The 25371-nt window shown below is 38.6% G+C and overlaps 2 protein-coding genes across 2 annotated transcripts in view; both read left to right on the forward strand.

The window, feature by feature from the left end:
• LOC111150780 (ankyrin repeat domain 45) overlaps window positions 1-12295 on the forward strand; it is a 47502-nt gene extending 35207 nt beyond the window's left edge. Inside the window, exons 4-6 of the mRNA XM_022508378.1 lie at window positions 5993-6087; window positions 8940-9078; window positions 11871-12295. Of these exons, the coding sequence (XP_022364086.1) occupies window positions 5993-6087; window positions 8940-9078; window positions 11871-11902 (266 nt within the window). The 3' untranslated portion in view covers window positions 11903-12295. The remainder of the gene's footprint in view (window positions 1-5992; window positions 6088-8939; window positions 9079-11870) is intronic.
• A 7280-nt stretch (window positions 12296-19575) lies between these two features.
• Window positions 19576-25371, forward strand: part of LOC111150855 (solute carrier family 9 member C2 (putative)) — a 102601-nt gene continuing 96805 nt past the window's right edge. Inside the window, 3 exon segments of the mRNA XM_022508492.1 lie at window positions 19576-19711; window positions 21713-21813; window positions 24385-24513. Coding sequence (XP_022364200.1) covers window positions 19576-19711; window positions 21713-21813; window positions 24385-24513 — 366 coding nt within the window.

The following is a 25371-nucleotide window of genomic DNA, read 5'->3' on the forward strand; positions in this document are numbered from 1 at the left end:
TTTTTATTATTGATTTTTATTATTGATTCAGTTTCTTTGCTGGTTATCAGTCTGTTCAAGTTTTCTATTTCTTCCTGTTTCAGTTTTGGTAGTTTATAAGTTTCTAGGAATTTATCCATTCTTCTAGGCTGTCCAGTTTGTTGGCACATAGTTTTTCATAATCTTCTCTTATGATTGTTTATATTTCTATGGTGTTAGTTGTTGTTTCTCCTCTCTTGTGCTTGATTTCATTTGGGTCCTTTTTCTTTTCTTTTTGATAAGTGTGGCTAGGGGCTTATCAAGTTAGTTAATTCTTTCAAAGAACCAGCTCCTGGTTTCATTGATCTTTCCATTGTTTTTTTTAGTTTCTATATCATTTATTTCTAATCTTTATTATTTCCTTTCTTCTGTTGGCTTTGAGCTCTTTTTCTTGTCCTTTCTATCCTTTAGGTGTAAGTTTAGGTTGTTTATTTGAGATTTTTCTTGCCTCTTAAGGTAGGCCTATATTGCTATATACTTCCCTCTTGTGACCACTTTTGCTGCATCCCAAACCTTTTGGACCATTTTGTTTTCATCTTCATTTGTTTTTATGTATTTTTTTATTTCTTATTTGATTTCCTGTTTGACACATTCATTATTTAGTAGCATGTTGTTTAAGGTCCATGTATTTGTGGACTTTTCAAATTTTTTTTTTTTTTTTTTTTGTGGTTGACTTCAAATTTCATAACATTGTGGTCAGAAAATATGGATGGTATGATCTCAGTCTTTTTGTACTTGTTGAGGCCTGATTTGTGACCTAGTATGTGATCTGGTCTGGAGACCATCCCATGTACACTTGAAAAGAATATGTACTCTGCTGGTTAGGATGGAATGTTCTGAATATATTTGTTAAGTCCATGTGGTCCAGTGTGTCCTTCAAAGCCATTATTTCCTTGTTGATTTTCTGTTTAGATGATGTATGCATTGATATAAGTGGGGTGTTAAAGTCCCCTACTATTATTATATTATTATCAATTAGTTCCTTTATGTTTCTTTATTATTTAATGTATTTGAGTGCTCCCATACTGGATGCATAAATATTTATAATTATTAGATCTTCTTGTTGGATTATCCCATTTATTATGATATAATGCCCTTCTTTATCTCTGTTACAGTCTTCATTTTAAAGTCTAGTTTTCCTGTAAAAGTATTGCTACTCTGATGTTCTTTTGACATCCAGTAGCATGATAAATGGTTCTCTATCCCTTCACTTTCAATCTGCAGGTAAAAAATGAGTCTCATGTAAGCAGCATATAAATGTCTTGTTTGTTTGTTTTTTACTCTGTGTTTTTTGATTTGAACATTTAGTCCATTTACACCCAGAATAATTATTGATAGATATGTACTTAGTGCCATTTTATTACTTGTTTTGTCATTGTTTCTGGAAGTGTTCTCTGTTCCTTTCTTGTCTTTGTCACTTTTGGTCTTTCCTTTCTACTCAGGGAGTCCCTTTTAATATTTCTTGCAGGGCTGGTTTAGTTTTTGTTTGTCTGGGAAACTCTTTTTCTCTCCTTCTCTTCTGAATGATGGCTTTGCTGGGTAGAATATTCTTGGCTACAGATTTTTCCCATTCAGCACTTTGAATATGTTATGTCACTCCCTTCTGGCTTGCCATGTTTTTCTTGAGAAATCTGCAGCCAGCCTTATGGGTCTTCCCTTGTAAGTTAAGGACTTCTTATGTCTTGCTGCTTTTAAGATTTTTTTCTTCATCACTATATTTTGCAAATTTAGTTACAGTGTTTTTGGTGTTGGCCTGCTTTGGTTGATTTTGATGGGAGTTCTTTGTGTCTCTTGGATCTGGGTATTTGTTTCCTTCCCGAGATTAGGGGATTTTTTTGCTATTATTTCTTCAAATAAATTTTCTGCCCCCTTTTCTCTCTTCTTCTTCTGGGACTCCTATAATACAAATGTTATTACTTCTGATGAAGTCACTCAGTTCCCTAAGTCTATTCTCATGTTCCATAATTCATTATCTCTTTTGTCCAGCTTCCTTATTTTCCATTATTTTGTCTTCTGTATTGCTAATTCATTCTTCCTTTTCTTCCAGCCTGGTGTTCATTGCCTCAAGCCCATTTCTAATCTCAGTTATTGCAATTTCATTTCTGACAGATTCTTTTTAACTCTATTATTTCTGTGTGATGGGTCTCCCTGAAGTCTTCCATTCTTTTCTCAAATTCAGAGAGTATCCTTATGATGCCTTAAATTCTCCATCAGGCACATTACTTATATTTGTTTCATTTAGATCTCTATCCATAACCTTATCTTAGTCTTTCATATGGTCTGAATTCTTCCATCTTGACACTTTGTTTAAGTCTCTGCTGCCTCCTCCCTCTCCCCCTCCTCCCCGTCTTCCTTCTTCACCATCTCCTTTCTTCTTTTCTTCTTCTTCTTCCTCTTCCTCTTCCTCTACTTCTTCTTCCTCTTCTGTGTGTCTTCCTCTCTCACTTTAGTTGTAGAATTTGTTCAGGTTCGTTTCTGGGAAATTTAGGATGATCATTATCTACTTGTGTTTGTGGGACAAGATGAGCCTATAGTCCCCCTATCATGTTTCCATCGTTCTCTGTATAGTGATCTTTTTAAATCTCTCAAAAACTCCCATATGGACTTTCATGAGACTGTATGATGATCATGGTAGGCTGGATAATGGCCCCCAAATATATCCAGGTCATTAACTGGAGTCCATGAATGTTATAGGGCAAAATGGACTTCACAGATATGATTAAGGATTTTGAGATTGAGAGATTATCCTGGATTTTCCAGGTGGACCCTAAATGTAATCACAAGTGTCCTTAAAAGAAGGAAATAGATGTTTGACATGAAGAGGAGAAGGTGATGTGACTGGAAGCAGAGAATGGCATGATGTACTTTGAAGGTGTTGGGAGGGACCACAATCTAAGGAAAACAGAAAATTACTAGAAGCTGAAAAAGACAAGGAATAGTTTTCCCCCCTCAGGCCTTTAGAAGGAGTCAGCCCTGTCTGTGCTTGACTTTAGTCCAGTGAAGTCAATTCAGACTTCTGGCACCCAGAAATGTAAAAGAATATATTGTGTCTTAAGCCATCAAGTCTGTGATAATTTATTATAGCAGCCATGGAAAACTAAGACAGATTTTGGTACCTGGAATTAAGGTACAGCTATAAAAAATATCTAAAAACATGGAAGCAACTTTGGAATTGGGTAGTGAGTAGATAGAAGAATTTTGAGGTGCAAAATAGAAAAAGCTTAGATTGCCTTGAGCAGACTGTTGATAGAAACACAGACAGTAGAGATGCTGCTGGTTAGGGCTCATGTTATTGGAAAATGGAGGAAAGACAAACATGGCAGAAAGCTTGGCTGAATTGTGTCCTGTCCGTATATCAAAAGCAGAATTTGTAAGTGGGGAACTTGGACCTTTCGCTAAAGGGATTTCCAAACAAAGTGTTGAAGGCATGACTTGGTTTCTTCTTGTTGCTTATAGTAAAATGTGAGAGGGGAAAGATATACTGAGGAAAAAAAACTGTTACGTAAAAGAGAAATGGGACTTGATGACTTGGGAAATTCTCAGCCTATCCAGGTAGCAAAAGTGCTAAAATTAGGAGATTCACTGTTAGGAAAGTGTTCTCTGGAGGAAAAGCAAGGATGTGGCTGAACAGTGTTTTGTGGGTGCTGAAGAGATTGGGTGTGTTACTCGTGGCTTCCCTCAGCCATCTTAGCAGAAGCCAGAAATAGAAATAAGATTATCTAAGAAGGACCCATGGAGGAGCCTGTTGTTTAACGTAATGAGTCTCTTTGGCTTGCAGGGAGACTCACAAGGTTTTTGAGGATGTTATACCAATAGGAGCATTGTCAGTTTGAACAAAGGGAGATGAGAAAACAAAAAGTAACAAGGCTGTTTGGGATGCCTGGCTGGCTCAGTTGGTTAAGCATCTGGCTTTGGCTTAGGTTGTGATCTTAGGGTCCTGGGATCGAGCCCCGCATCGTGTCATCAGACTCCCTGCTCAGTGGGGAGTCTGCTTCTCCTTCTCCCTCCGCCGCTCCCCCGATTGTGCTCTCTTTCTCTCTCTTTCTCTCAAATAGATAAGTAAAATCTTAAAAGGAAAAAAAAGGGAAAAAGGCTGCTGGACTCCCAAAACCCTGCAGGCAGGAAACAGACTGATGAGGCTATTCAGCTGTGAACACATGCTACCTTTCCTAAAAAAAAAAATGACTCAGTCTGGAGCGCAGGCCAAGAGGATGGAACCTTCTGCCACATAGGATTATTCTTAGGTCTTGACATCTAATAGGATTTGCCCTGTGGGATTCCAAAATTGCTTGGGCCTAGTGACTCCTGTTTTCCTTCCACTTCCTCCCTTTCTGAATGGCAGTGTCTACACTTCTTACACTGCGTCTGTCCCACCATTGTGTTTTGGGAGTAGAGAACTTGATTTCTAGTTTCACAAGTCTGTAGGTAGAGAGGAATTTTACTCCATCTAGATCTATCCATGGATGGATCACACCAAAGTTTTACCCATAGCTTGTTTAGATGATTTAGACAATGAGATTTAAGACTTCTGAGTTGATATTTTAGATGAGCATTTGGACATTGGGTTGATGTTGTAATGTGTTGAGATTTTGGGATGTTGGGATGAGGTAAATGTGTTTTGCGTGTGGGATAGATGTGAATTTTAGGGCAGGCTGTGATGAGCTGAAAAATGGCTACAAACATATCTAGGTGCTTATACCTGGAAACTGTGAATGTTATTTCACATGGCAAATGGATTTTGTAGATCCTTCAGTCAAGCATGGGGAGATTATTCTGGATTATCAAGGTGAGACCTAATGTACTTTGAAGATGGAGGAAAGAGCCACCAGTCATGGATACAAGCTACCACTAGGGCAAGAAAATGGGTCTTCCTCTTAGGTCCCTCAAAAGGAATCAGCCCAACACCTTGACTTTAGCCCACTGATACCAATTTTAAACTTCTGGTTTCCAGAACTGTGAGAGAATAAATTTGTGTTGTTGTAAGCCATCAAAATCTGTGGCCATTTGTTATAGCAGCCACAGAAGGTAAATACACCAAGCTTCAAATTAATTTGGGGCTTATCTACAATTTGCAATATTCAGTTGTTCCATCTAGGAATGTGGTAAAACTTTCCATTTATTTGAGTCTTTTATTTCTCTCAAGGTGTAATTTTATTCAAACAGGTTTTGCAGATTTTGTGATGACTTTACTATAGTGAATGGAATTATTTTAAACACTTGAAAGAAGGAAAGAAAGAGAGAGAGAAAGAAAGAAAGAGAAAATCTGGGTGCCTGGCTGGCTCAGTTGGAGGAGCATGCCACTCTTGATCTCAGGGTCATGGGTTTGAGCCTCATGTTGGGTGTAGAGATTACTTAAATAAATAAATATTTTAAAAAGAGAAAAACTATTTTTGAGTTTATTTTGAAGGACCACAAAGGGTAAAAGCAAGTGAGAGCTTATTTATTGGAAATGAATTTTTGTTCCTTTCTCTAGAGTAGATTTTTTAATGGAATATGGTCTTTTTAGGATTAGGTGTCACATTTTATATTTATTTGTCTTCAAAATTTTAGCATCATTTTAGGAACACAATGAATGTCCCAAAGTTTTATGCTAGTTAAGTATTATCTATCTTGAAATTCAATGAAACAACCTAAACAAATCTCCTACACACTTTTTTTTTTTAAATTTTTTACTTTACTTGAGAGAGAGAGAGAGCAAGCAAGAGAGAGAGAATGAGCCAGGGGGGAAGGGGCAGATGTAGGGGAAGAAGCAGATTCCTCACTGAGCAGGGGACCAAACATGGGGCTCAATCACGGGACCCCAAGATCATGACCTGAGCTGAAGGCAGACACTTAACCAACTGAGCCACCCAGGTGCCCATTCTATTACATAGTCTTTATAAACTCCAGATATATAATAGTACCTTGTAAATAATTGACCGTATTTTTTAGTCTTTGTCTTACTATTGTGCATTTTATTGTCCTATTCCTTTAGAGGCAAGGCTGACTCTGAAAAAATATATTGCAAAGGTCTCTGGAGCTGTTACAGACACAGAAAAGGGACCAGGGAAGCTCTTTAAGGATGACAAGGTATTGCATTATTGTTCATTCTGAAGTCTTTTGAGATTTTTGCTTTCCCTCTTTAATTTCTATACTAATGCTCTAGAGGTAGGTGGTGGTCCTTACTGCTGTCTTGTCCCTCCCTTCCAACTTTCCTCCTACTCTTCTTCCCTCCCTCCTTCCTTCCCTTACTCCTTCCTTAGTAAACTACTAGTAAGAAATAGACTGATAAAAATTAAATGAAATAGTATTAAGGAGTGACATAGTGATGTATGTACTAAGTATCACACTCAATAGCATGATACTTTTTCAAAAAAATAAATTTATTTATTTTTTGAGAGAGAAAACATGAGCATGCATGAGCAAGGGGGGAGGGGCGGGGCAGAGGGACAGGAAGACAGAGTCTTAGGCAGACTCTGCATGCTGAGTGGGGATCCTGATGCAAGGCTCAATCTTACAACCCTGAGATCACCATCTTGAGATCATGACCTGAGTCGAAATCAAGAGACATGTGCTTAACTGAGTCAGCCAGGCACCTGAACTTGAATACACTTTTTAAATGTATTGTTGAGTGGAAAAAAAAAATCAGGAAAGACTACAGAGATTTTCATAAACTTCAAGACCAAGCAAAATAAAACTGTATTGTTTAGGGATACCTACGTATAGAGTAAAACTATTAAAAAAGAAAGCAAAGTTATAAGCACAGGTTGTCATTATCTCTTGGAGGAGGATTGGGAGATGAATTACAGGCAGGGCACAGAAATAGCGTTATTCTGGCAATGTTCTGGTTATTCTGTTGATTAGTGGGGTCTACTGATAATCATTTCATTAAGTTTTGCTTTAAAACTTACATATTTATTATATTTTAGTTTCTTTGTATACATATAGTGCATATTCAAAGTTTACATAATGGTAAAAAAAAAGATACACAAATATAAGGAGAGCTAATTGTCAAGCCAACTTCCCAAATTTACCATATACTAAGTTCTGCGTATAGAGTAGTTTATTGCTTTGGATATACACTAAAATAAGAAAATGTGCTCCAGGTACCAGAAATGTGTTTTGGTTTTAAATTCTCTCTCTCAGGATGCCTGGGTGGCTCACTTGGTTGGATGACTTGATTTCAGCTCTGGTTGTGATCTCAGGGTGATGGAATGGAGTCCCACATAGGGCTCCTCACTTAGTGGGGAGTCTGCTTGAGATTCTCTCTCTCTCTTTGTATACCCCTCCCCCTGCTTGGGCATGCACTCTCTCTCTCAAATAAATAAGTCTTTATAAAAATAAATTATGTCTTGCATTTCTGTGCAAGATGTTCTGTGAATTCCTTGTAACTTAAAATTCTGATGAAAAGGAATTACCTATTGCTCAAAATGTAATACATCCCCACCTCTGAGAACATGAGAAGTTACACATTTTACTTGTGGTTGTAAAACACTTTACAAAAAATCTCTTTTGAGACCAACAAAATATAGGCAAAATTCTATTAGAATCTATTGGATTCTAATTCCCAGCTATTGGATCTGGGAAACAAAAATTTCCTGCCACAGACAGTACCTTGTCTAACAAGTTACTATAAAAGCTTTTTTAATTTCAATTTTTAAATATTTGGTTATTTGAACTAGAAAACACTGTGTACATGTAGGAATAATTAGAATAAAATTGAAATGCCTAAAGTAAACTTAACTTTCTTTCTCCCATTTCCAGTCTTACTACCTTACCCTGTGGTTCTGATAACAAGCTTGTGTTAATTTCACCATACTTGTCCCATCACTTCTATAAACATATGTACGCACACATAAACGTACATACGTTTTATAAGGTTTCGTTTTTATATAAGTGGGATTACACTATACATTTTATTCTTTTTTAAACTACATATAATTCCTTAATTTGCTTTTCTTTCTTTTAATAATATATTATGAACATCTTTTCAAATCCACTTGATTCTACCTATGTCTGCATACAGTACTGCTTATTTAATAATATGGACAGGCCATACAATAAAGCATTCATTTCTCTTTCTTATTACTAAGCATAGAACAAGTAAACATCTTATTTTTTTAAGACTTTATTTATTTATTTATTTATTTATTTATTTGACAGACAGAGATCACAAGTTGGCAGAGTGGCGGGCAGAGGGAGAAGGAGAGGGAGAAAGAGACTACCTGCGGAGCAAGGAGCCTGATGCGGGGCTCAATCCCAAGACCCTGGGATCATGACCTGAGCTGAAGGCAGACGCTTAACTGACTGAGCCTTCCAGGGGCCTCCAAGTAAACATCTTAAAGCAGACGCCCTCAGTTTGCTGTGCATGGGCAGAGTTAGCTTTGCAGTGCAAACTGAGCCGTTTTCAGTGAGGTGGAGCTCTTCTGGAATTTCTTGCACTTCCTCTCCTCTGAACCATCTGAGAGGGAATAAAAGATCATTGTCTGTTTAGTTGCCTTTGGGTCATACAATCTATCTGTTCTTCTTCAACCTTTGCAAACACTTCTCTTCTCACAGGGCCCACTGAAACTAAAGAATTAGGGAGAGGGTATTCACTGGCCCAAGCCTTCATGACTCTAGATTATGAGTTTTATTATATACGACATTCCACTGATGTTAGAGCTGTGTGTCCAACATAGCAACTACTAGCCACATGTAGCTGTTTTAAGTTAGAATTAATTAAAATTAAATCAAATTAAAAATCCAGTTCCTCGGTCAGACTAGCCCCTTTTCTAGTACTCAGTGGCTATAAATGTCAAATGGTGACTGGTTTGGACAATGCAGATAGCACGTTTCCATCATTCTAAAAAATTGTGTTGCACAGTGCTAGTTTAGAGATACTACAGAGTTTTATTTTCCAACAAACAAGTAGAAAATAAACTCTTTGTTTCTGTCTCTAGAATACCATCCTCACTGCATGCCGTGTAAAAAATGAGTGGTTGGAAACCAATCTGGAAGCTTCCATTAACGAGATTTTTGAACAGAAACAACAATTGGAAGATATTGTGACTCCTATCTTCACAAAAATGGCAACACCGCGTAAGTTTTGGATGAAGATGGTTTGAATGTCAGAAAAGATGAATATGAGGTTCAGTATTGTTATTTCTGAGATACTCTGATTTTAACAATCTTCATTAAATAGCCATTAACCTTTTACCAGCACATATATAAGTATGAACTCTCTGGGTTTGTTATTAGTTTCAGTATTAAGAATAACTAAAAATAATAACTGAATTATTTTTACAGAGAATGTCTAATACTAATCTTACTATTGTCACCATTAGTCATTGTTTAATTTTACATAATTTACAGTGCCTTTGATTTTCAACTAAGGAGGCGTGTCCTCCTAGGAGATAGAGTGGCAAAATTTGAAAAAGCACTTTCAGTTTTATAACTGTATTTTGTAAAGCCTGTTGGGGGAATACTCTTCTGTCCCTGGGGAGGGTGCACTATCAGAATCTTGGTGGCAGGCATACCTAAGAATTTTTAAAATATCAGGCTTATTGGGATATAATTCTTAGACTATAAAATTCACCATTTAAGAATGTACAAGTCAGCAGTTTTCAGTGTATTCACAGAGTTATATAATCATCACCACCATCTAATCTCAGAACATTTTATCACCCCAAAAAGAAACACTATTGGCAATCACCTCCCACCTCCTACGAGCCTCCGGCAACCACTAATCATCCTTATTTCTGTAGTTTTTCCTGTTCTGGACATTTTCACAAATCATACAATCTGTGGCATTCTGTGTCTGGATTCTTTCATTTAGCTTATTGTTGTCAAGGTTCCTCCATGTTGGAACATGTTTCAGTGTTCCTTTTTTTTCCTGAATAATATTCTGTTGTATGGATTCAAATTTATCCGTGCATTAGTTGGTGGATATTTGAGTTTCCATGCTTTTGGCTATTATAAATAACAATGTTGTGAACTTTACTGTACAAATTTGTGTGACTGCTGGTTTTCATTTCTCCTGGGAGAATTGCCAGGCTGTGCCTAATCATTTGAGGAACTGCTGAATGTTGCCAATAGGCAGTATATGCGAAGATTCCATTTTCTCCACATCATCATCAACATTTGTTATTGTCCTTTTAAAAAAATTTAGCCATCCCAGTGGGTGTAAAGTGATACCTTAATGTAGTTCTAATTTGTATTTCCTTAATTACAGATGATGTTAAGCATCTTTTTATGTGTTTACTGGCCATTTGTATACTTTCTGTGGAGAGGTATCTATTTGAATCCTTTGTCCATTTTCAAGCTGGGACGTCTTTTTATTGTTGATTTGTAAGAGTTCTTTATGTATTTTGTGGAGTCAAGTCCCTTATCAGATATATGCTTTGCAAAGATTTTCTCCCATTCTGTGGATTATCTTTTCATTTTCTTGTGTTCTTTGAGACAGAAAAGGCTTTAAGTTTGAAGTCCAATTTATCCGTTTTTCCTTTTGTTGCTTGTGTGTGTCATGTTCTAAGAAGCATTGCTTTATCCAAGGTCACCAAGATTTACTCCTATGTTTTCTTTGTAAGAGTTTTGTAGTTTTAGCTCTTTTCTTTTAGCTCTATGGTCCATTTTAAGTTATTTTTTATATAGGATGTGAACTCCTTCTTTTGAATGTGAACACTCAGTACCTAAGATTTTTTTGTTTATCAAAAGGCGCTATGGTTTTTTAAAGGTTAAGACAATCAAATCTAGATCTTCTGGCAGAATATCCCTTGCCGTCTTTACCCGGTATCTGTAGAGCTTATGCACAGCCCATGCCTAGTCCCCTGAAGGGAGACAGAGGCTTTACACTGTCCTTGTCTGTAAGCAGCCCACCACCCAGTTTGTGAGTGAGCGTGCATACCTGAAAAGTTAAACTCAGTGCTGTGTATGTTCAAAGATGCCTAAGTATGAAGAGGAAGCATCATGAAAGAAGAGGAATTGCCTGAACGGATGGGTAGCAAGTGTGGAACATGAAGGGAATTCTAGAATGAAAGCCCAGTATGATGATGAAACGTTCAAACACGGGAATAGAGAAGTGGCCAAGATCCATTTGGCTGATTGTGTTTGAGTCTGTAAGCGGCTGTAGAAAACAAAGTTGGAAAGTTAACTGGTGCTCACTTCATTAAAAGTACTGAATTATAAGCTTGGAAGTTTGGTCTTTATTTCCAGGGCAGAGGGTTGCCATTAAAAGCTTTGAGTAGCAGAGAAGAGGAATTTAGTAGGGGAGAATACTATGGCTTTCCTTATAAAATGGCTGAAGAAGAGATTAGAGAGAGTGAGACCAACATAATCCAGGAGGGAGATGACTAAGTTTTGGCCTGAATTACTGATGGTACCATTTGGTTCCCACTGTCTCCCTCTGTTCCACCACTGCCGTTAGCCTGGCCCGTAACCTCTCCCTGCTTCCCTTCCCAACTTCCAGGAAGATCACCTCTCCCGCCACGTCTCCTACATGCCCTCCAAGCACCCAGTATCTTACACTTTCATGTTATAGAAGTGTTAGGTCTTGATGGAACCTCTGAAATGACCCCCTCAGTTTACAGTGAAGAAAGTGAAGACCAGAGAGGGCAAGCACTTTATTCAAAGTTATTCTATTCGTAGCAGAATTAGGAAGAATAATACCGGCTCTATGGGAAATGTGACCTCATAGCTTTAAATATAAAAAAAAAAAAAGAGAGAGATGGGTAGGGGAGAATTCTTGACTTGACATAACACCAAGGCTTAATTAATGACTGGTTCAGGCTGGGGCATACTCATTTATTTCATGCCAATTATTTTTTAAAATGGCTTCATTTTAATTTTATAAAAAAAGCTAATTGAGTGTAATTTTAAAATCTGCTTCCTTTCAGGTCATGTGAAAAGTGGCAAATCTGTAGCCTAAGCCATGGTCAGAAAAGAAGTCAAGATCATACCTTCTACTGAACATGTATTTTATGAAAGACCACACTTCCTTCTAGTATTTATAAAAAGCAAACTTAATACGCCAACTGAAGTTAAGAAAATCGATGTGGGGTTTTATAAAAAGGTTTATGTATGAAATTAAATCACCCTTTTTAAAATTTTACCCTATTCAGCATGCTTACATCCAGACGCTCTGGCCTTGCCTCTGCCGCCAGTGCAGGACCGTGTGAGTCCCACATGCTCTTTCCAGAGAGCACGCGGGTGCAAATCACTCACCAAGGCTCTCCGCAAGCCCTCCCGTCTGCACAGAGAACCTGACAATTTTCTGTGTAACTGAGGCAGGACATTTCCATTCAACTGAGGAATTATATTTTTTAAAAAAAGATGTATTAGTTAGGAAAAATTCGTTCTTCCTTTCTCAAAAGGAAACTGTAGAACACCATTCTAGAGCAATGAAATAATAAGCTATTACTTTTCACATCCAAATTAAAATTTACCTGTGAGGTGGCATTTAGTCTGTTAGTGAAACCTCGTTTCTTTAACTTCCACCTCCTTGGTCTCTCCCTCTCTCTCTCTCTCTCTCTCTCTCTACACACACACACACACACACACACACACACACACACACACACACACTCATATTTAGATTTACCCTAATCTGTAGGTTTGGCGATATAGAAATTTTAGCAGGACTCCATGGTATCTTTCTTTCTTTTCTGTTTTATATTTTTTAGGTTTTAAATATCACTGCTGGTTTCATATTAGTGATTTGGAATGTCTTTTTTTCCCTAGTTTATCTGAAAGCCCCTGAACCTCCCATTATTCTGATTTTGTGGAAAACTTTTCTAGAAAGAACATGTTTAAGAAAAAAAACCCACATTTATTTGTTGTCCTTATGACTTTCTTTTTTGTCCTTCCCTGAAAGCTGGTTTTTCCTTATAGAGGGGAAAGAAAAGAAATAAGGAATTTAGTAATTCCTTGTCGGTTGACACTTTCTCAACCATGATTTTTTGGTAACACTTTTAAATTTGTGTCACAGATTTTTAAGTTTTGAGATCATATTTATGCATGAGCACTTGAGTTTCAGTTGCCTTAAGCAAAAGAACAGGGTAGTAACTGTCACTCCCCTCTGGTAGGCCCAGCGGTGTTTTGGGAGCCCTACGAAGAAGGAGGTGGTTCTGTGTTTGCTCTGTCCTTCTCTTGCTGTGAGAAGTCCATTACCTTTAAGCACTGCAGCAATTTAGGACAAGGCTAGTTGCCATTTTTACTATTTCTGCTCTAACTCTCTGTTTTCTGAGCCTTACTCTTGAGTATGACACAACTTCCCAGGCATGTGGTCCCCGTAATTAGGGTGGATTCCTGAATCTCACTTCAGAGATTCCTAGGTGAGACTGAGGTCCTTATGGAGATTCTGGTACAAAATAAACCCCTCTCTCCTTTATCTTTCAGTCCTTATCTTCAAACTTCCTAAAACTTTTAATGTATATAGTTATGCTATCTTTTGGAATTCCCTGATTGGCACCTTTATGTCATTATGGTTCCTTTACTTCTTCTTTTTTTAATTATTTATTTATGAGAGAGAAAGAGAGAGAGTGTGCGCACAAGCACAGGTTGGGGGAGGGGCAGAGGGAGAGGGAGAAGCAGGCTCTTCACTCAGCGGGGAGACTGATGTGGGGCTCAATCCCAGGACGCTGGGATTGTGACCTGAGCTATCGGCAGACGCTTAACTAACTGAACCACCCAGGTGCTCTTGGTTCCTTTACTTTTTTTCTTTTTTAAAGATTTTATTTATTTATTTGACAGAGAGAGAGAGATTGCAAGTAGGTAGAGAGGCAGGCAGAGGGAGAGGGAGAAGCAGGCTCCCCGCTGAGCAGAGAGCCGGATGTGGGGTTTGATCCCAGGACCCCGACACCATGACCCGAGCCAAAGGCAGAGACTTAACCCACTGAGCCACCCAGGCGCCCCAGTTCCTTTTCTTTTTTAACAATCTCCTTTTCTAACACCTTCACTAGTTTCTATGGTCTGAATGTGCTTGTATCCCCCCAAATTCATATGTTAAGACCTAATGCCTAATGTGATGGTGTTAGGAGATGGGGCTTTTCGAAGGTCTCGTCTTATGAAAGAGACCTTCAAACAGTTGACTTGCCCCATGCACTATGCAAGGTTATAGTGAAAAGACATGCGTTGAGGAGATGGGCTCTCCCCAGACAGTGCATCTTCTGGCACCATGATCTTGGACTTCCCAGCCTCTAGAACTGTAAGAAATAAGTGTTTGTTGTTTATAAAGTATCCAATTGATGGTCTTTTGTTATAGCAGCTTGAACCAAACACCAGCTCCTGTTCTTCATTTTGTCTCCAGCAATGGAAACTTCTCAAAAGTCAGTCCTGGCTTACAATTTTATATGCCAGGTATACCTCAATAAAGCTGTAAAAAGAAAAAAAAAAAAAAAAACACCACAATTCTGACCCTTGGCAAAGAAGTCTGTAACTCTCCACCCCATGGCCTTCTCTGTTCCCAGTGTTAGGTTCCCTCCTCCTTTGGGGCACCCATAGTGCTAATAGCTACATATATATTCCATTTAATCGTTCACGTTTGCCTCCCCATGTGAATTGTGAGCTTTTTGAGGGTAGGGGTTTTGTCATATTTTTCTTCATACCTTAACTCCTGTAAGATAGTAAGTTAATAAATAACAGTTGAATAAATTCTCTTTTGGTGCTACCTTATTCCTGGAGCTCACTAGTCTTCCTTCATTTATAGAACTTATTCACCTTTTCTAAAAATGACTCCTGAACCCTCCTCTGCATATCTTGTTTGTGCCAGTGCCCCATTTCTACTCCCACTCTCCCAGTACACTAGCCACATGTACACACAGCATCATGACTATGTATCTAATTTTCTCCATAACCTTCTATTTTCTGACCTTTACCTTGGATTCCACACGACTTTGTAGTCATGTGAACCTGGTGATTGCTAAGGGATTCCTGGATCTCACTTCAAAGATTCCATTGATATGAGGATCTGAGTTTTGCGAGCAATAATACTTCTCGTGATCTGTCATTGCATTGTATTATATGTATATTCATAGGAGAGTTAAAATACCCTTGTGTTTTGAGTTTGAACTGTTACAGGTAGCTGCAGATGTTTTCTGAACACCCACAGAATAATTTCAGTTTGCATACTAGTAAATTAAATCACATTATTTGAGAAGTGGTCAAGCAAAGGCTAAATTCAGTGCTGTGATAAACTCTAGACAGTGGTTTCTAAGACTTCTGTATTTTCACTGGAAAAAAATGTGAAAAAATGGAGGACATTGAAATGACATCACTAAGAAAACAACTACTATCTGCTATCACTATTACTTAATAAGAGACATTTTAACATCAGAAAAGAACCAAAGGTATGATTCATTGTAAGGCTCTGCCCTTTAAATTGAATAAATTAAGCTTAATTATGGACTTGCATATTTTTCTCATTTTGCCATGTATGCTGGAACTTTTGTCATGAATCACCACTGGTTTATGGTCCAGCCTTTGAGAACAACTGTCCAGACTGAGCTGAACCAGGCAGAATGCTATTTAGGTTAACATGATGCCCCGAGTTATAAAGGACTGACAATATATTGACACTTGATCTGTGATACATTATATTCTCCAAGTTGGCCACATCTCCTACCCCACATGTTCTTCTTACAATGTGATCATGACCTTCCTCACAGAGAGAGGAGGGTCTCTGTTTTCTCCTCTTGAATCTGGGCAGGCCTGTGATTATAGTGGAAGTAATACTATGTGATTTCCATAGATCATAAAAAGGGATTCAGTCTCTAGCTAGTTCTTTTGAGATGCCCAGTCTTGGGAACCAGTCTGTATGGAAGGACCCATGTGGACAGAAACTGAGGCCCCAACCTGAAGCCCTGTCTGAGCTCCAGCTAGCAGTCCCCGCCAACCTGCCAGCCATAGGAGTGAGACATCTTGGAAGTGGATCCTCCAATCAAGCCACCACAGCCAGTGCTATATGGAGCAAAGAGAAGCCTTCTCTGTTGAGTCCTGTCAAAATTGTAGATTTCAGCTAAATAAATGATTGTTGTTGTTTTAACCTACAAAGCTTTGTGTCTGTTTGTTATGCTGCAATATATAACATACCAATTTTGGACTCTGGAGTGAGAAATGGATGTAACAAACCGTAAAATATGTGGTATTGCCTTTTGGGATTGGATGACAGACAGAAGCCCAAAGGGTCTAGAAGAGAGTGTCAGTGAAAGCCTGCAGAATGTTTAAAGGCCTCTCGGAGGTGATTAGTGGGAGTTATAAGAAAAGAATGCCATAGTAGAAGCTGGAGAAAAGGGGCCCTTGTTAGGTGATGGTGGTAAATTCAATCACACTGTTGTCTAAGTAATGAACTTAATGATCATGCTAAGGATTTTCCTAGATAGCTGTCAAGTGCCACTTGGCTTCTTCTACGGCAATATGAGAAGAGAGATGAGCTGAAAAGAACAGTTCAGTTTTCAAATGAAATTTAAAAGAAATATAATGCAGCCAGTACTCACTGGGTTTAAAAATAATATTGTTTCTCATGCCTAGCCTTTCTAGATGGCAAAAAGTTCTCAAACTAGGAAATGGATTCTGAGAAAAGACAAGAATCTCAGGTGGGATTGTGAGGTCATAAGACCTTAGAGATATCTAAGGTGGTGCCTCCTGGAACTTCTGAGCCTTGAGATAGGCATTCTCAGTGCATCTAGGAAGATGACCTCTATCTGCTGGAGGCAATCATTGTCATAGCTAAACCAAAATGCAAAGAGAATAGCTCTCTGTCAATAATGGTATATATCAAGCTTAGAAACCATCTGATTGGTCCTATCTGAGTCCTGTGCCCATTTCTGAACCATTATATGGGGGATGAGAAAATATGACTAACCAGCCTTGTCTCACCCAGATAATATAGTCTATTTTCAGAATATGCAGTTGGGGGAAACATACTGGGCAGCCTCTCAGCCCTCAGCTCCTAAAGCTATCATAGTCTACTCAGCTGGCTCTACCAAAACTGGTGAAATATGATTTATTATTGCTTTTCTTTGAGTTATATGGGAAAGATTATGAATTAAAGAAATTTGATCATCTCTATATTTTAGTTATATTCATCTCTGGCAGAACTATGTAATCTAGAGCCAACTATGAATTTTGTCCAATTTTTCTCAAGGTATGAAGATTTTTCTAAAAGCCATGGAGAATCTGAATTTTGAAATGTAAAGCTTCATGAGACTTTCCTGTAGGGTCTAGGTGACCCAAGTGAATCTGAGGGAACACTAGGATAGAAACTAGATAGAAGGTGAAAGGACATTACTCAAAATGATATGAAAGCAGTTGAGAGAATTCAAGGTGACCAGAGGTTCAGATAACATAAAGATGAAATGGGAGAAAGAGTAGTGAACTTGGTAACTAGGAGAGTTAAGGGCAGGCATGGGAAAGAGTAAGGAATGGGTATCTCAAGAGACAGCCTGTGAATAAGATGGCTTTATTGGCTGAATGGTTTAAAAGAACCATACCAGACAACAAAATGCTGAAGGAAAAATTTTGGAGAATGGTATATGGGTACCAAAGGTGGTTGCTTCAATCAGGGCCAGACATAAAGCTGTTGACTAAAACTCTTCAGTTGAAAGTAGGAATTGGGACTTTGAATTGAAACGTTCTTTGATATATAGTAATGGAGAAGATTGATTATAGAGTTTGTAATCTCACTGCTGTGGTACTATTCTTGGTGCCCTGGGGAAGAGTATTATACTAGTATGACATAAGAATGAGTAGAATTTCATTGTCACAAAATAATCTCCTTGGAAGGAAACTATAAATTGATTAGCTGTTCATTTGTTTAAATTTGTACTGTGTTTTTAGTGATTAGATTTGAGGCAAAAATATATTAATTTTGACATCACAGAATTTGGGATACGTTTGTCCTCCTGTGAAGAGTGAGAAATGTTGTTTCTTCAAATTAAGGGCTAAAAGTGAGAAATACCCATCAAAAAGGAGAGATAGGTAGAAAAAGAGAAAATGGGAAAGGAGGAATGAAAAAGTCAGATGGGAGAGCAGGTAGTGTTGAAGAGGATTAGGGCCGGAGAATGAAAAACAGAATATATATTTAAAAACATGTAAGAGGATCTTCTGTCTACATGGTGAATGACCATTTCAGCTATTATGTCAGGCAAAGAAAGTCAGTTAAAACAGTTGTGAGTATAGACACAGCTCCAGCATTAGGAAATGCAAGCTTCCCTGGAACTGGATCACTTAGCTGCTTCTGGGTTGGGGGTGGGGATGTTATATGTAGCCAATCAGAGTGAAAGTAAGTTGGCAAGCAACCAATGGGACTTAGGCATGGAAATGACTTTGGGCGTGATATCAGTTGGCAGTATTGTCCCTGGCAAACAGCCAGCAGAGCTGAGCATTTTTCTTTGTGATTTTCAAGAGCCTTCATCTTGATTTCAACTCTGAACCAGCTTGGCCTTGGAAGACGGTAACTCTGGTCTTGGTAGTTTGGAGAATGTGATTTGAGCGTGATGCTGTAATGACAGGTGGGGATGGCAGGAGGTGAGGATGCCAAGGACGTGAAGGGCAATTTGAGGGACAGGTGAAGTGATTTGAAGATGTAGCATTTTGAATCTCATTTCTGGCCCATTTCTTCTTCACACCAGGATCATTGTGGCTTGTAGACCAAATAAGTACAAAAGAACCAAAATAAGTACAAAGAACCAAAAAATAAGTACAAAGAACCAAAGATTATTGGGGATACTTCAGGAACCTCTAGGAATTTTTAGGTTAAGGTTAACTGCAGGGAAACATAAAACCGAATGAGTCCGTCTCAGGACCACCACGAGATTTTTGCAGGCTATGTTCTGCACAAGGGCGCCAGCTGAGGGTAGGTACTTGGACTGAAATCAAACCTATTATTTATATGCCAAGCCACGTGCCCTGTCATCGGGAAGGGGAACTTTTTCTAATTCACTTAAAGGCATTGTATGATAAAACCACAATTTTAGCCTTTTCCTTTGTTTTTAGGTTATTCATCCCACTTCTCCATCCCAATCTTATCTGGTGTGACTCAACTTTGACCTCATTTCCCATTTGGGGTTTGGAGGAGCCCAAGAGAGGGGAAAAGGGACATGGGACTGAAGTAGTAAAGGGGAATTCCAGAATGACTTGTACATATAGAGGAAGAGGTACCGCTCCAAAAAAGTTTAGTTGATCGAATATTATGGAGAGTGTATTATGGGCCACATACTGTGTACACAGCCTTAAGGAAAAATAATATCCAATCCTGGGCCTTGAGAAACTCACTATTCAATGAGGAAGGCAAACACACCACTCATACAATGATTACATGCAGAAATCAGTGCTGTTGCTCCCCTAGTATATGTAGAAGTGTGGAGGAAGTGTTCTTGGTGTTCCTATAACATGATCTTGGAGCAAGAGGTAGAAGAGTAAGTATCAGTGTGTGCTTTGTGACAAGAAGAAAGGTGCTCAGATCCGAGGGTGGTACCATCTTAGGTAGAAAGAATGTGGATGCTGTGCTCATTTTCTTCTTTTTTTTTGCGTATCCTAACAGGTTAGTCTGTGGTGGTGAAAATAACTCCTATATAAATTCATCAAGTTAGGACTGAAAAAGCAATGCCAAACATAAACTCTTCCTTCTGGATGCAAAGAGAAGGTAACAGACCTGACTTACTCTGCGGGCGCTCAGCCACCTACACCGTTGTAAATGGGCATTTCCTGACACTTGTGTGCTCCATTGTTGTTTTGGGAGGTAAGTGCTTGTTTCTAAATTTCATCTTTCCTCTGCCCTCTGAACCTTTCTCAGGGCAGAAAGCCATCACAATGTCATCAAAAGAAGTCTGGTGGAACTGTAAGATGTGAGTGAACACTGGCAGGGTGGCTTCATTTAATTATCTGTAGTATCAATACTATGTTCCTTCCTTCAGGGGCATGTGCTGAGCATAGCAGAGTGGTAGGCAGAAGGGGAGTCAGACAATTCCTTAACCTCAAGGAGTCCTCTCACTGGCAAGATAGGAATTATGATGCAATGGGGTTGGTGTAACTGTCCAGTGGTGGCCTAGAAGGCCTCAGGCTGCCTCCTGCCAGGCCCAACCTAACCAACATGTATCTGGGATGAGGACAGGGCAATGGGGGCAAATAGGACCCAGACATTTGTTCCACAATTTGCACAGTTGTTGCAATTAGTTTTGTCCGTTTTATTATACCTTTTGGTGTGATTTTACTGCAGGGAACATCCCCCCACTCCAACCCCTAGTGGGGAATTAGGAGAGACTTCACAATTAAGGGACTCTTAAATGATCATTAAGAATTCAATAGGAGGGGCACCTGGGTGGCTCAGTGGGTTAAGCTGCTGCCTTCGGCTCAGGTCATGGTCTCAGAGTCCTTGGATCGAGTCCCGCATCAGGCTCTCTGCTCTGCAGGGGGCCTACCTCCCTCTCTCTCTCTCTCTCTCTCTCTCTGCCTGCCTCTTGGCCTACTTGTGATCTCTCTCTGTCAAATAAATAAATAAAATCTTAAAAAAAAAAAAAGAGAATTCAATAGGAGGGGCGCCTAGGTGGCTCAGTGGGTTAAGCCTCTGCCTTCAGCTCAGGGTCCTTTGATCCAGCCCCGCATCGGGCTCTCTGCTTAGCAGGGAGCCTGCTGCTCTGCCTACTTGTGATCTCTCTCTGTGTGTCAAATAAATAAAATATTAAAAAGAAGAATTCAGTAGGAATGGTGAATGATAGTCACACGGATGAAATACCAGACTGAAAAACACAGGTACTTTATTCCCCCAGTTCAATGCTAGTGATGAGGGAAAAGTTTCTAGTGCTCTTTAAAACATTTTTCTTTGGGGGAAAAAAGGTCAGCTGCTTTAAAATCCTTTCTGGAATTGGGAAGACTATAAAGAAATGATGAAGCAAATACTCGTCTTCCATTTTACTTGTCAGAGAGTAAAATCACGTCCTCTGGGGCGAGCCTTGAAAACACACTGATGACGTTGGTCCCCTGTGGTACTAGGAGGTGCTGGTGACCATGAATCTCACCAGCTCTAGATCCTTAATGATTACATAGAGATAAGTGCTCAGCAGTAAGGGGCATTGCAGAAATAGTTGGAGAAACATTTCTTCAGCCCTACACAAAAGAAGTATTCAATAAATATGCACTGATTCAGCTGGAAGACAGGAAATGCAGAATCTGGAATGCCAATGAATCTTGCCCTAGGCATAAAGTGATTGGATTATAGTCCATACATTGCTTCTGGAGAGAATGAGCTGAATAATATTGAACAGAGGAGAGAGTGGCAAGGTAAGAAAATGCACGTAGACAATAACACAGGTCTCCTGTGACTTGTCTGGTGAAGGCAGTTTTCTCTCTAGTTAGAGCTCAGTTGAAAGTATTTCTGGCTTTTAGGAAAACTATAGAATATATGTTGCTGCAGTTTAGGATAAGTAATTACTAATAAAAGGTATACCAGGTAGATACGACGTTTGACTTTTTGTAATCTCTTGTCATCAGATCCATAGATCCTCTTGTACAGTGATCCTGTCAGTGGGCAAATGGGAGATTGTTGGAACTTCAATATTTTCCAGATTCACCTATAAGAAAAGCTTCATTATGTGTTTCTTAAGAGACAGCATTTGTAAGAGCTGTCAATTGTTTTTTATATGATGTGACACTCAGGAAGTTTAAAATGAAATAGAGAAAGGGGATATTAAATGCTTTGAAACTATACATTATGTCTAAATAACACATACATGTATTTCTTCAGGATTTTTGAGGACCTATTTAAGGAGTTCTGAAGTCACCGTCTTAATAATTCTTTCAGTGTCAGGGTTTGTGATAGGACAACTGGCTCACAGTTCTGTTAAGGTATGTATGTACCTTATGTATGTATGTACAATAATAAGTTAGTAAAGAACAGAGACCAAAATCAAGGTCTACTCTCACCCCATTTGTGAATGTATGGAATTAAAAAAAAAAAAAAAAAAAGGGAACCGCTGGTATTCCCGGGTGGTTCAGTTGGTAAGTGTCTGACTCTTGATCTCGGGGTTGTGGGTTCGGACCCTGGGGTTGCGCTCCACACCCACCTTAAATAAAAAAATAAAAATTTAAAAAATGTGAACAGCTACTGAAAAAATTCATCTGGTATTATAAATTTTGAAAATGAAAAACCATACAATAAAAGACATATAAATTAGAGGTCCTTAAGATAAGACATTAGTATGGAAGTGAGTAAAATTGGAGTGCATCTTGGGTTCTGCTTTGGGAGCCTTGCTCTTGTTCTTTCCCATGTCCGTACACAGGCTTCATTGTGTGGAACACAATGCAGATAATGATGATGTAGAGACATTATCAAAGGCAGCTGTTATTGTCATAATGAAACATGGTTACTCTTTCCTAACTGCTAGATTCAATGCAAAACGTGTCATATAATATATAATATAGATAGATACAAGAAAAATTTTCTTAATTTACTAACTCTTGATTTCAAATGCATAACATGTGATCTGTAGCAACTTGTCTCCACTTTTCTTTTATTTTTTTTTTTTTCAATGGAGATGATGCTTGTATCTGTCTAGGATTTTTAAAAGCCTCCTGTTACTCTTCTGAAACACCCGCATTACTACTAACATCTTTTGAGTGTTTACTATATGCCCGGTTCTCTTTAAAGTGTTTTGTGTTTATTAGTTTATTAACTTATTATTTATTCTTCTTTCCAGTTAAAAATGGAGCTGTTTAATTTTAAAAATATGTTTTATTTGAGTATGGTTGACACATTATGTTACATTAGTTTTAGGTATCCAAAATAGTGATTCGACTTCTCTCTGTGTTATGCTATGCTCAACTTCTTACTAATTCTTGAGTTAATTCATTCACTTTCACTGAAACTCAGTGGAAGTAGGTATTCTATCCCATTTTACAGATGACAAAACTGAGGCACAGGGAGGTTAAGTAATGAAGAATAAAGTATTAGTTGAGCCCAAAACTTTTAAATGTACAACCTTCATGATTTATGTCTTATATACACAGTATGTGCTATTATCTATGTGTTATTTTTCTCTACTTGATTCTCTTAAGGACTTTATTGTTTTCTTTAAAGATTGATTTATTTATTTGAGAGAGAGAGAGCGCACCCGTGTGAGGGAGTGCAGGAGACAGGAGGGCAGTGGGAGAGAATCTTAAGCAGACTCCTGGCTGAGCAGGGATCCAACCTGGGGCTCAGTCCCACAACCCATGAGATCTCAACCTGAGCCAAAAACAAAAGTCAGATGCTCAACCAACTGAGCTGCCCAGGTGCCCCAGCTCACTGAAGGAGAAATGAAAAATCTTAAACAAATGTTTGTGAAATCATAAGTACCTGTGCAAGTTTCTCTTTTCTGTTTCTTACTGCAAATTAGAATAAATATCTAAGAGTCAAATAAAAAAAAAATACTTATCTGTGGATACCTAAAGTCATGTCAAGGATCACCAGTGGCAGGGGTATCACTTGTAAAAATGCTGATTACAGTACTTATCACAAACAATGTTTATGTAGCCCAAACTCACACAATTCTCTGGTGAATAGAGGACTGTACATGCAACTCTTCTGGACAGTCAGATCAAGAAATCTACAAAACCCTCAGGACTGGTCTTGTAGATAATTGCAGATAGTTGCAGATTAGAATATACTAAAACTTACAATGATTGATATCACATCAATTTCTAATACCTCAAATTACCTACCACTATTTTTTTTTATTTTTTATAAACATATAATATATTTTTATCCCCAGGGGTACAGTGAATCGCCAGGGTTACACACTTCACAGCGCTCACCATAGCACATACCCTCCCCAATGTCCATAACCCCACCCCCCTTCTCCCAACACCCCTCCCCCCAGCAAGCAACCCTCAGTTTGTTTTGTGAGATTAAGAGTCACATATGGTTTGTCTCCCTCCCAATCCCATCTTGTTTCATTTATTCTTCTCCTACCCCTTTAACCCCCCCATGTTGCATCTCCACTTCCTCATATCAGGGAGATCATATGATAGTTGTCTTTCTCCGATTGACTTATTTCGCTAAGCATGATACCCTCTAGTTCCATCCACGTCGTCGTAAATGGCAAGATTTCATTTCTTTTGATGGCTGCATAGTATTACATTGTGTATATATACCACATCTTCTTTATCCATTCATCTGTTGATGGACATCTAGGTTCTTTCCATAGTTTGGCTATTGTAGACATTGCTGCTATAAACATTCGGGTGCACGTGCCCCTTCGGATCACTACGTTTGTATCTTTAGGGTAAATACCCAGTAGTGCAATTGCTGGGTCATAGGGTAGTTCTATTTTCAACATTTTAAGGAACCTCCATGCTGTTTTCCAGAGTGACCTACCACTAATTTTTAATACCACCAAATGGCAGACAACTAATTTCTTGTTTGTCTTGTTACTTTAGGTGTACCAAATTGTCTACCCTCTTCTAAGAACACCAAGTTTTTCACTTTATTGTTATTTTGCACCTATAATTATATTTATGGCTGCTTTGGATGTGGACTTTTATATCCTCAAGAATGTATTTTGGCAGGTAAGAACACAATTAAAAAAATTATGGTCAATCTTGCTTTATTTATTTATTTGACACAGAGAGAGAGAGATTACAAGTAGGGAGAGAGGCGGGCAGAGAGAGAGGGGGAAGCGGACTCCCTGCCCAGCAGAGACCCTGAGATCATGACCTGAGCCAAAGATAGAGGCTTAACCCACTGAGCCACCCAGGCGCCCCAATCTTGCTTATTTATGTTAGCAGAAAATATGTTTGTCTATAAAGAAGATTAATCATTTGCAAATCTCACAGTTTAATTGTTCTATCCTCCTTATTGCATGAAACCACTAATTAAAAGGGAGTGAGGGGGAGGGAGAAGGAATAAATATTTGCTGAGTGACCACTGTGATGAGGCACTGAACAAGTATCTCTATTTTGTATGTAAACAAATTGCAGTTCAGAGGTCACAAACAAGGCTGATAAATGGCAGGGCCTAGATTCTGATCTCCTATCTGACTTCATCTCAAATATATCTCAAGATTTACCTGTTGTCACTGCTGACATTGTTTTACTTGTGGCTTCTCTTTTTCTTAATCATGGCTTGTCAGATGATTTTACTTTTTCTTTCAAAGAACACATTTTATTTTCTTTAGTTTTATTCTGTACTTTTTCTAACACCTTGAGTTAGAGGCTAGTTGATTGATTTTTAGTTTTCTTATTTTTTGTATTTTGTACACTTAAGGTTTTAAATTTTGCTGTAACTACTCTTTTAGCTTCACCATGTTTTGATTTTTAGTGTTTTTTGTTTTTGTTTTGTTTAGAGAGAGAGAGGGGGAGTGCACACACACCTGTGGGTCTACACACATGACACTGGGGGAGGGGCAGCGGGAGAACCATAAGCAG

This window comes from Enhydra lutris, unplaced genomic scaffold (genome assembly GCF_002288905.1).
Source record: "Enhydra lutris kenyoni isolate GAN:26980312 unplaced genomic scaffold, ASM228890v2 scaffoldscaffold24, whole genome shotgun sequence".
NCBI lineage: Eukaryota > Metazoa > Chordata > Mammalia > Carnivora > Mustelidae > Enhydra > Enhydra lutris.